Source organism: Marmota flaviventris, chromosome 7 (genome assembly GCF_047511675.1).
Source record: "Marmota flaviventris isolate mMarFla1 chromosome 7, mMarFla1.hap1, whole genome shotgun sequence".
NCBI lineage: Eukaryota > Metazoa > Chordata > Mammalia > Rodentia > Sciuridae > Marmota > Marmota flaviventris.
In genome coordinates, this window is record NC_092504.1 from 4,903,280 (window position 1) to 4,915,198 (window position 11,919).

Genomic DNA, 11,919 nt, shown 5'->3' on the forward strand with positions numbered 1-11,919 from the left:
TCTTGGGGTGGGACCACAGGTCTTTAGCAGATGAGAAAACCAATCTCTGGTCTGTGGCATTTGTGCAAGCAAGCAAGATGCCTCCCCAGCCCAAATTACTGCTAGTGTGGCACTGAGAGAACATGCCTAGAATTAGACTGCATCCATTTCACAACCACATGCGTTGGTGCTTAACGAATGAATGTTAAAGCATCAATGATTGAACCCCACTGCTTTTCAGGCCTGGTGGGCAGTGGGGACATAAAGGTGACTAAGACCAGAACTTGCCCTCAAGGAGTTTTTTTGGTACTTGTAAGTACAGGAGCTTCCAGTTCAGAAGAGGTGCTTCTATTTTAGGGAAGAATCTTTTCTCTCCAAAGCATTCCCAAAGTCCCTACTCAATGCCAGGCCTCCAGCAAGGGCAGAGGACAGAACCAAACCAGAAGGGGCCCTTCACTTTGGTGAATTGGTAACTGACCAGCACAATCCCGGGCGCCAGGAACTAGAGTGAGCAGTGGGGAGGCCAGGGAGAAGGGCTGTTGGCATCCTGGGTTTTGAGTCCAGGGTTGTTCCGAGGTGGGCTTGTGCAATAGCAGGGACTGTGGACATAACTGCATGTCACTCAAGCACGGTTTTTAGCTAGTTTCCCACCTACTTCATACGTTTGTGAGGGTTAATGAATCAATTAAAATTAACCTAAGCCTGCGTGGGCGGGCGGACGGAGAGAGGGGGAGGAGGGGGAAAAGTAAAACCCTGCAAGGGACTGCTGCAGGATGGAGCCCCAACCTTCTTTCACAGAAGACAGAATGGGAAAGGGGCAGGGCGCGATGCGGCGCGAGGGCGCGGCTCCTTTACGTGCGCGTGCCTAGGGAGCGTGACCGTAAAGGAGCCCGGCTCTGTCGTGAAAGGGCCGCAAACGTGGCCGGGCGGGAGTGGTGCTGGTTGGCGACCACACGTCCATTTTGTTCCCGCTCAGTGCGTGCGCGGCGCTTCCTGTCGCGGCTGTCCCGAGGCCGAAGGCCTACGGTTAAGAGCAGGGAGCGACCGGAAGCTGCCTGGCGGCGCCGCAGCCCAAGCGCAAGATGCGGCCCCTGGACGTGGTGGAGCTGGCCGAGCCCGAGGAGGTGGAGGTGCTGGAGCCCGAGGAGGACTTCGAGCAGTTCCTGCTGCCGGTCATCAACGAGATGCGCGAGGACATCGCGGCGCTGACCCGCGAGCGCGGCCGGGCGCACGCGCGCAACCGCGGCAAGCTGTGGGAGATGGACAATATGCTCATCCAGATCAAGACGCAGGTGGAGGCCTCGGAGGAGAGCGCGCTGAACCACCTGCAGGGCGCGGACGGCGGCGCGGCGCCCCGGGCGGCCCCGCGCTGCGAGAAGGCGGAGGAGAAGGCCAAGGAGCTGGCCAAGATGGCAGAGATGCTGGTGGCGCTGGTGCGGCGGATAGAGAAGGGCGAGTCGGCGTGACGGCGGTGAGCGGGCGGGCGGGAGTCGGGCTTCGGGGACCCGGCGGGCCCGAGGACGCGTGCCGTCGTGTTGGCGCCGCTGCGCGCCCTCTAGCGCCTCGTGCCCTGGGCGTTAGAGATGACAGACGCTCAGGGTTCTGAGTAACACGAAGGCTGACTCTTTCTCACTCCTCTTCCTCTGTGCTGCGGCTCCAGCCCACGTGCTGGGCCGGCCTCGAACTTGCGATCCTCCTGCCTCTACAGGCGGGCGGGGGGGCATAAAAGCCAGTTCTGGTAGCGTCACCGCAGGTGGATCTGCCCAGGCACTAAGGGAGTTGGCGGGAACGGGAAAGGGAGGGGTAGAGCCAGAGGGTGCTGGGGCTACCAGACCTTCCCAGATTTCCCTAGAAGGCAGGTGAGTCCGAGGACCCTGTGAGGGCGGTGACAATCCCTGTGGGTTTTAACCTTGGGATGTGGGAAACAGTGTCTTGATAGTAAGTCTCTCCCGTTTGTGCTTTAGATTCATAGCTGATGGACTCTGCTCAACTGGCAAGGATGGACGGACCCCCGAGGGAACTGAACCAGCTCGACGTTTTCTGCTTTGTTTTTGTATCTCTTCTATCCCCTTGCAACAGTCTTTTTTATGGTAACATGTATTTAGTTCTGGAAAGAACTTCTGTTGGAGAAATATTCTCCTAGGAGAAATGGGGCTTAAATCAAAAGCTGTTTCAGTGGTCATTACTTAATTCTTGTTACTTTGCTGTGTTTTGGAAATGGTGGGCATGACCTGTTTTTTTTTTGCTGTTGTCTTGTGACCTGATTGTTTTCTGGAGCTTGTGAAGACTTGGGGTCAGGATCTTCTGGTATTGGAGATCCTGGGGAAGGCACTGCACTACCTGGTTGCCGATGATGAAGGATGTATGGTTAAGACCGCTACAGGAAGCCAGGCAGATCCAGAAGATGGTAGAGGTGGAAGATGACTTTGCATATAGTTTGGAACTTCAGTTCTTCTGTGAGACAACGGAGGAGGTTGTATTTTGTGTACACACTATGTTTGATGTATAGTGTCTAACCTGCCGGGCAAATTTATTTAGACAACCTCGCTAACACCATGTGATAACAGTTGAAGAAGGAGCTGTGTGGTACATGTCAGTGTTTGAATACTCTCCCATGTTGCAGGGACTTCAGCGAAGAGCATCAGGGACAATCTACAAGGACTGGAGGAAGGAAGAGGTCTCTTCCAGTCATCAGGGTAGTAGACCCAACAGATGTTTGAGGTCAGAAACCATACGTGCACTAAGTGTTTGATTGCCTTGCAAAACAAAGACCCCCTTAAATATATATTTTTTTGGTTCAAATGACCAAAACTCCTGTTAATAAAAGAATCATAATCTTTTTTGGTTTTTACGTGGATGGTCTTTTTTGAGTGTCCTCACCCTCCAGTGGAGGGAACCGTTGGTGGGTCTGAGGCTTCCCGTAAGCCTGTACTGTGAGGGAGGATGGTTCCTGGAAGGCGCCATGGGGCAGGGCAGAACACATAGTTCTTAAGTTCAGGCCCTCCTCTGGCCTGAGCCCCTGCCTTTTGGCAGCTGCTGAGTGTTGACCAGGGACCCTGATGGGCCACATACCCTGTCCAGGGTACTAGGAATACAAGGGTAAGGGTTGGGCAATGGTGTGGGGCAGAAAGTGAAACACAAGTGACAACGTAGTATGCCTGGCAGAGCCCTGGGAGCCCTCATGGAGAACCTGGGAGAGTGTCAGCAAGTGACTGGATTGCCTCGAATGCCAAGTCCAACTGGAAGAACGGAGCAGGGGCAAAACCTCAGGGCGCTGGCTCTGGGGAGACTGCTGCTGAGCTGGAACCCTTGGCGCCTGGAGTGAGGTGGTGGAGGTGGGGCGAGAGGCTAGTGGGCCTGAGAGGCCTGCGCCACAGAGGTGGTGACCTGCCGAGCCTACGCTCTGAGGGCTCTTCACCCTGTAGTGTGGGCACATTCAGACCTGCAAACAGGCATTCTGCAGTTTCCAGAGCTGCCAATCGCAATTTCACAAAAACAAGTGTAAAATAATAACAAGCTTAGATATATGATTTGGATTAAGGTGTAAAGTAGGCATTTTTAAAATCAAGTATCCAGGCTGGGGATATAGCTCAGAGGTCAAGCACTTGGCTTAGCAAGTTCAAGGTCCTGAGTTCCACCCCCAGTATCGCAATAATAACAGCCCCACCTAGGAATAGCAGTGTAATTTAATAAGTTACAAGTGGATGTGGTAAAAAAAAATGTAAGTAAAATCAAGTGCCCAAGCATGGAGCAAAATCACACTTGGTGAAGCTATTCCTGGCTCTGGCCACCTTCCCCACTCTTCACTGGCAGTGAGGACTGTTGGGAGCCATGAGACTGATGAGCAAAGCAGTGGTGACTACATGAGCTTGTGGGGTGAGCAGGCGAAGGCAGAGGAGTGGGGCTGGTGCAGAGGTGCACGGGCAATTCAATGCCCAACAGGTCAATGCAGAAAAGACCAGCTCAGCCTTTGTGGGGCCAAGACTTTTGGTGTGCATCCACCAAAGCCCTGTACCAGTTCACCCCAAGGTGACCTCACACTGATGCACATCACAGAGGCCCAGGGTCCTCTTACTGCAGGACCTGGCTGAGGGAGCTTCTCAGGGGTGTCATAGACCTTGGTTCACTATTCACTGATTTAAAAATATGCTCTCTGGAAGCGGTGGCTCAGTGGGAAAGCATGTGCTTGACCTGTTTGAGGCCCTGCTTTGATCCCCAGCACCAAAACAAGAAACATGCTTTGGGGGCTAAAAAATAAAACTGAATATATAAACATGAATGCATGTGTGAGTCCATAGTATGTGTGTGCTGTGTACACTTATGAGTTGCGTACAGTTCCCCCTTGATTAATCAACCATAGGGATGTCTTAGGGTTGTGTTTTGCTTCTTAGTACTCCAGGGTACTAAATAAGTCTCATATCATTTTGACCCTTGGCTCTTAGGAGTATTGCAGTGACAGGCCAGTTGTCTTCTGACATACTTATGATAATTATGTAGCCTAGAGACACATTGCTTGTGTTTCCTACTTATAATCTCCTATAGCCGATTATATGTCAGTGGTCTGTAAGCAGCAGTCAGCTAGGAGCTTGGATTTCCCCAGTTGCTCAGAGCACTTGCCCTCACACATGCAGGGCAAGTGCTCTGCCACTGGGGCACCACCCCAGCCTGAAGTGTGCTGCGCTTTGGACCCCTTAGGGCAGAGACTTTGCTGAATTCCTAACACTGGGACCAGAGTCTGCCTGGCGCATGGTTGGCTCTGACTGCTGAGCGAATGCGTGCCAGTTAGGTACGTACGTGCCAGTTAGGTACGTAAAGCACGCTGAGTGGTGTCCGCTGCCTCCGCAGACAGCTCAGCTGCAGGAAGCTTCAGTGTTACTCCCTACACTGCCCTTCTCCTCGGCACTCCCCTCCCCTACCCGGCCATCACCAAAGCATGTTGATTCCACCCTGACTCATCTGCCTCCCTCCAGCTATTCCAAGCCACAGCTGTTAGTGACAGTCTCCAAACTGGCCTCGCAGCTCTCATTTTACTTCAGTCCTATCCTTGACAGATGAGCTAGAGAACTGTGCAGCCCTTCTCTGCTTGAAACAATTTTTTTGCAGTCCTGGGGACTGAACCCAGGGGCGCTCTATCACTGAGCTATACCCCAGCCCTTTTTATTTTTTATTTTGAGACAGGGTCTCTTGCTAAGTTACTGTAGTTAAGTTACCCAGGTGGCCTCAGACTTGTGCTCCTCCTGCCTCAGTGTGCACAGTTGCTGGGTACGGGCATGTGCCACTGTACCTGGCCTTGAAACACTTAAAAATTCCTTTTGTCTCAGATGTTTTCTTTACCAATACTTAGCTCCTACTGTATACCAAGCACTGGTCTGTACTGAGAGACGGAGCACAGGCAGTCCACACGGTTTGCTTTCTGGAACTTCCTCCTAGTGCTGGAGAGGCATGGCACTGAGGACAGGCCACAGGGGCTGAGGATGCTCACTCAGTCACTCAGCACGTGGACTCCACGTGTCCTCAAGCACTTCTGTCCCTCCCAGAGCTGTGTCCTGGTTTTCCTGTCACTGCCTGAAATTGGCCTCTTCTGGGGTCCCCTCAGCGTCCTCCTCTGCCTGTCCTGCCTTCCTCTCTGCTCACTCACCCTCCTCCACCTCCTGTGAACTCCCTCTAACACCTGCTACAGCCACGCCACCTGTCTCAACCCGGCCTGGGCTGTCTCTCTGTAACCCTGGGGCTACTCAGCTTCCTGGGCGAAGGTGCAGAGAAAGTGGGTCCAGCTGGGGATGTGGCTCAAGCGGTAGAGCGCTCGCCTGGCATGCATGCGGCCCGGGTTCGATCCTCAGCACCACATACAAAAAAAAAAACGAAGATGTTGTATCTGCCGATAACTAAAAAATAAATATTAAAATTTAAAAAAAAAAAAAAAAAAAAAAAAAAGAAAGTGAGGTGCAGAGAAAGTGGGTCCAGCATACATTTGGGGCTTGCATTTTGCCAGGTGGTTGCAATTGAGGAAATGTGTGTAGTTGGTTCTCGTCATCTGTACTAGTTATTCCAAGTCACCATGAACGCTGCGTTAGCAAATGCCGAGTCACTGTCCCTGGGGAAACAGGAGTGGGCGCTACCAGCCTCCAGCCGCACACCTACGACTGGCCATTCTGTATCCGTGCCTTGTGCGTGTTTCTGTTTAAAGGCACCTCGTTTACCAGGTGCTACTGAGTTAGTACTGCACTCGAGGCTCACAGCACATCTGCTCTTGCCTCCTCTGCGGAGCTCATCTGCCATGCTTTCTCCATAAGGTGGGTCGTAGCCTCCTGTGCTTAGGAACAGCAGCCAGCACCTGAGCAGCGACAGAGCCGGGAGACATTTTAAACAAAAATGCACAAAAGCACAAAGAGGCAAAGACCAAAACCCAAACCAAGGCCCTGAGTAGACCCTGGCCCAGGTGCGCTCACAGCACAGGAGTTGGGCGGGAAGGCAGAGCAGGCTATTGGGCCTCAGTGGGGAGTGTGTGTGTCACATGACGCAGCTCTGCTGCTTGCACACGTCTGCAAGTGACCAGGGGTTCACCATGAGCACCCGCTTGGGTTACAATAAACTATAAGAGGTAGGTGAACTTACAAACAGATTCATGGATGGCGAGGCTAGGCTGTGCAACATCCTCACAGTGACATTGGTGTTCTGGTGCCCAGCCCAGGGCCCAGAGCCCAAGGCCCGCAGGGTCAGCCCTCTGAACAGGCTGGGGAAGGTGTCCCCAGTGTGCACAGTCCAGCGTGAGGAGGACTCTTGTAGGGCAGGGCAGGGGACGGGAGTCAGCCCCTGATGAGTGGGGAAGGAGTCCCCGGGAGTATTCCAGGCAGTCAGCCCAAGTGAGGTGGGGAGAGGATCCACAGGGGACCACTCAGGGCAGCCTTTGAGGTGACTCTCCTGAGAGGCGAGGAGGGCGACTTTGCAGGGAGCAGTGTGGGGCTCGGACCGAGCAGGGCGAAGGGACACTAAGGTGCCCTGTGGCGCTGAAGGTGAGGTCCGCATCTGCGGTATCAGATGTACACAGGATAGATGCAGATGGGGGGTATGCATCTGTATGAACTTCCAGGCATACCTGCAAATATTCCCTGGGTCTGTCCATTGAGAGGGCTGGGAGCAGGGACACCCCAGCAGTGACATACTCACTTACCTCTCAGGTCCTAGTTTCTAGGTAGCACTAAAAGCAGCCAGGGCTGAGTGGAGGAATGGCCAACTTCAGAGACAGGCAAGGAAAGATCAAGATGTATCCAGACATCTTGATGTGACAGCAAGCAAGGGCCTACAGAGAATGTTGGGGACATGTTGGAAGGACAGAAGCCAGCCTAAGTAGGCTCCACCGGTCATGTCAGGGACAATTTGAGAGTCACTATAGTGATCATGGCAGATTACAACCCACTGAGTAACGTGGGAAACCGTGATTCACATACACCTGAGCACATGTGTTAATTAAATGTGCTCCGAGGATTCACCTTGTGTCACAGTCTGAAGAAACCACAGCAGCAGCAAGAGCAACTGGTGGAGAAGCCCTCGCCCAACGGCAGGAAGACCCCTCACACACAGGGAGGGCTGCAGGACTGGGTTGAGTCCTAGAAACAGACCCGATAACAACCTCACACCTGCGACCTGCCCTGAGTCACTTTGGTCCTCTCCTGAAGACGGTGGCACAAAGCCATGAGCTCGGGTGACGGGAGCACTTACTCACGGTGACTCTCATCCGTACTTGTACTCATTTCTTCTCTGTCACTGGATTTATGCTCTTCATAGCAAAAAATACTCTGATACCATTAAAGGTGTTCCTTGGCCAGGCCCCAGGGGTGCAGCCCGCAACCCAGAGCCCAGCAGCTTGAGGCAGGAGGATGCTAAGCTCAGGACTGCCCTGGGCAACTTAGGGAGACACGGTCTCAAAATAAAAAACACAAAGGGCTAGAAGAGTAGCTCAGTGGACGAGCACCCCTGGGTTCAATTCCCATCACCTCAAAACAACCAAGAAAATTGTGCTACTTGAAAACATGGTGTTTGGAGTGACGGGGAGCCTGGCTCACTGAGCACCCCAGGAAAGGCTGAGGAATGGCATGACTTAACAGGTGGCTGGCTGGCTGGATGCACACTCACTACAGGGTGGCCCTCGCTGTGCCCACAGATTCTCTAGGGTGGGCACTGGGCCTCGGCCATGGGCTGGTTCAGAGGGCACCCCAGGGAGTGGACCGGGAACGGACTGTTACCAACCGACCTGTGCTTTTCATCTCTGTCCGTCTACCAGGCTGGCAGTGAGACATTAAATGTGGCATTACATAGTGAATGTTCCAGAAAATCCTGGTCCAGTTTGAGAACTGGCTGCCAATGTGGGATGGAGCCAAAAGGCAGAAAAGCCAGACAGATCCAGGATCACACAGGGGCAATTTATTGGGGACTTATGGACAGAAGTGTGTCTTGGGTGGCCGCAGGATGGAGACCCCACACCATGAGGTGGAGAAAGGGTTTAAGTGTAAGAGGGACAGAGGTGGCCATGGTCTAGCTGCCTGGCCTTTCTCAGAAACTATGCACATGTCCTGTGTCGGCTAAAAAATCTCAGCGTCAGCGGCCAGCACACTGTGCTCAACCGACCATCTGAACAACTTTGTTTATGCCTCAGGGTTGGGGTGTGTGCCAGGTTACAACCAGATGGCTGTTGGTACGTCAGGCTGATACCAGTGGGAATCGGTGTTTGTGGGGGAGGAGTCTGGGGTCTAAAGGAGAGCACCACTTTGAGAGCAGGATCATTCACCAGCATTTATTAATTAGGGGACTTTGGCTCAGCCCAAGGAAGTAATTGCCAACAGAGGCTGGGAGCCAGGGACTCCTCCCAGGTCCTTCCGGTGCAGGGCATCACTTGGATGCTGTCTGTGCAAAGTACTTGTGGCAGGCAGACGTGAGTGCGGCTACAAACACGATGAACTCACTGAAGTCCACCTCGGCATCTCCGTTGGCATCGAGGTCCTTGAGCAGCCTGCCCACAGCATCCTTGTCCCTTCCGCTCTAGAGGAGAGAGGCCCAGAGTGAGTGATGCAGGTGCTGAGCAGGGCCTCGGCCTCAGCCAGGGCCACGGGGATGGGGGCCACCTGCATGTGTGCCACACATGCTGTCACAAGGCTCAGTGCCAGGCCCAGCTGTGTGGAACAGACGCTGGGTCCCTGGAAAGGACACACAGGCTCTGAGTGTCGTGAGCTGCCCTGGGCTGTATGACAGGACGAGCTGACCTGTCATGTTTTAGGTCAAGCGGGGATTGCATCGTACCCCCTGGGAGGACACTGTATTGTAAGTTCTTCAAGGGGAACAACTGGATTTACGGTGCGTTTTTAAATGGCGATCACCCCCAGGAAATGAATTCCCTCGGTGCTCGGTCGCCTCATGCCAGCACTGAGCCTGCTTTACACAGACCCTCAGTTCTCACAAGCCCGGGCAGGAACAAGTGCCACTGGAGCCACAGATGAAGACCGTGAGGCCCAGAGGGCCCCCGGGACTTGCCCAGGGTCACACAGAGAAGGTCTGAGACCCAGGTGTGGAGGGAGCACAGAAGCCCTGCTCTTTGTCTGCTGGTCCTGAGCATTTGTGGCTCACGACCCATGGCCCCAGGTCATTGAGAGGGCCAAGCTGCCTTGACTCATGTGACAGGGCAGAGGTGGTGTCCTCCCCAAGGGACCAAGCTCCACCAGGTGCAGGTCTGCACAGCAGCAGCAGGGGGCGCTCAAGCCAGCCAGGAACCAGAACTCTGTGTGTCCAAGAAAGCAACACCTATGTCCTCTGGCTGCGGCACAGCTGTGCCTGGAGGTGGTTGGGACAACACAGCAAGAGTCAGGGGATTAGATGGCAAAGGAGCGCCCACATGTCCACCCTGGCATAGCTTGCAGCCATTCCTAGGGACATTCACCAAGTTTGTAGCCAACAGTCACCTAGTACTCACTCTAATTCTTGCATGAGAAGCTCTGACTGAGCCAGGCCCTGGGCTGGGTATCAAAGAAACAGGACCACAAGGCCAGCACGGTCCCTTCCCTCAGATGGACATTGTTCTCCAACTTTCTCACCTCCAGGACCATTTGGAGGGAGGGCTGGCAAGGCACAGAGCCAGGCTTGTCCAAGGGCCAGGGCCCTGCTTTGTCCAAGTTCCCTCCCTGGTTCTGACCTAACCCAGGTGGAGAATCCCTGGCTTAGGCACTAGTTCTCAAAGTGTGTTCCCTGGGCACCTGCCCCTCCCCACCTTGTGAGATCAAAAGCCCCACAAACTAAAATCTCAAACTTTGATGATAAAACAACCCACACGCCACACACAAGTTCCCAGCCTGTGGGGGTGGGCACTTTTAGTGACCATCGGAGTCTGAGGATTTACATGGTCACGTTCAGTCCAAGAAGACAGGAAGCTGCACAGGATCAGGATCCGCTCACAGCAGTGTTTGTGGGGTAGATAGGAGGGGGGGCTCCACCTCCCTTCCGTATTCACTCCCGCCTCAAACACACATTATAGTAGAGGAAGACAGGTGAAGCTTATTTTAAAAATACATTTGACTTGGGGCTGGGGCTGTAGCTCAGTGGTGGAGGGCTCACCTGGCACATGGGAGGCACTCAGCACCACATAAAAATGAGTAAACTAAAAGCATTGTGTCCACTCACAACTAAAAAAAAAGATCCATTTCACTCACATCTAGAAAGTAGAGACCTGGGTACCAGGAGCTTGGTGTGTCCAGTCATGCTTTGGACTGGACAGTTTCGCTTCCCTTTCAACCTGCTATAGCAGCGAAGACCCCTCAGAGAGCAGAATGGCAGAGTGGTGGGCGCAGGGAGCGGGAGAGGGGCCCTGTTTAGACCCATCAGAAGCTGCCCAGGCGCTGGTCCCGGGGCCCTGGGGGCTTCCTGGGAGCTCCAGGCCCCATGGCTCCTGCCTGATGCAGCGATGGGTTTTCTGTCTTACTCCTGTGGGTCCTACCAGGTAACAAGGGACCTGGGCCCAGGAGGAAGGCTGGTGGGCAAGAGGAGGAGGAGGAGGGGGAGGAGCAGGGATGTCCGTGGCCAGCAGCCTTGGAGAGGGAGAGCTGAGGGGCCCGCAAACAACCTCAGGAACTGCCCTGCCTTCCATGCTCGCCCCCACCCCTGCCCAGGAGTGCCACCCTCCCCCCAGGCCCCACAGGGAAAGAATCCTGATCACAACACTGTAGGGACTTAGCTCCACGTCTCAAGGATCCGCCTGGGCACCCACTCCCCGCCCAGATGCCCAGTGTCCCCGGCAGGGACTTCGGGTCATTCCTTGCCTGCATCTGGGTCTGTTTGGACCTGCCCGGCTGGCTCAGTCGGTCGTTCCTGTCCCTTCTGCCTGCCATGCCCACCACCTTTCCCTGTGCCACCCTTGGACTTGGCCGCACCTGCAGGAAGCCGGGGAGCTCCTTCTCCATGAGCTGCTTCAGCTCCCCCTTGGTCAGGGACTGCCGGTGGCCGTCACCGCCTGAGTACCGGGCGAAGACGTCGATGATGAGGCCCATGGCTGTCTCCAGCTCTGTCATGGTGCTGGCTGTGGACCCTCCTTCCTTCTGAGACTGGCCTGCTGGGGAAATGTCCCCTGGAGGCCTCATGGTGCTTTAAGGGCTGGCCTCCTATTGACACAGAGGGTGGGACAGTCAGCAAATCCTGCCCTTCCCGTTTCGTCACCCAGTCCAGTGAAATGCGTTGCTGAGACCCTTTCTGCACCCAGCAGGGTCGTCCCCTTTCACCCTCCCTGGGGGACAGGAGGGGTCTCTGGGGCACATGAGGCCTGGCTTTGTTGAGTAGTGGGTGAGCACTGGGTGTAGGTGAGCATCATCCCCTTTTCAGAACTCAGGGGAGCTGCTCCCCAATCCCTCTGTGGCCCGTTCCTGCCACAGTGGGGGTGCTGGGAGGCTTTTCCACAGGATGTTG

General features: G+C 54.5%; 2 protein-coding genes across 2 annotated transcripts; one reads left to right on the forward strand and one right to left on the reverse strand.

Annotated features, from left to right (window-relative positions):
- Nucleotides 1–904: 904 nt before the first annotated feature.
- LOC114093553 (MORF4 family-associated protein 1) lies at nucleotides 905–2,830 on the forward strand. Its single transcript, XM_027936345.2, has 2 exons — nucleotides 905–1,450; nucleotides 1,944–2,830. The coding sequence occupies exon 1, from the start codon at nucleotides 1,062–1,064 to the stop codon at nucleotides 1,443–1,445; it is 384 nt and encodes a 127-aa protein (XP_027792146.2). The 5' UTR covers nucleotides 905–1,061; the 3' UTR covers nucleotides 1,446–1,450; nucleotides 1,944–2,830.
- A 6,035-nt stretch (nucleotides 2,831–8,865) lies between these two features.
- On the reverse strand, nucleotides 8,866–11,528 carry S100p (S100 calcium binding protein P). Its single transcript, XM_027935165.2, has 2 exons — nucleotides 11,391–11,528; nucleotides 8,866–9,015 (listed from the first exon to the last, which is right to left on the reverse strand). Exons 1-2 carry the CDS (start codon nucleotides 11,526–11,528, stop codon nucleotides 8,866–8,868), a joined length of 288 nt encoding a protein of 95 aa, XP_027790966.2.
- Nucleotides 11,529–11,919: the final 391 nt, after the last annotated feature.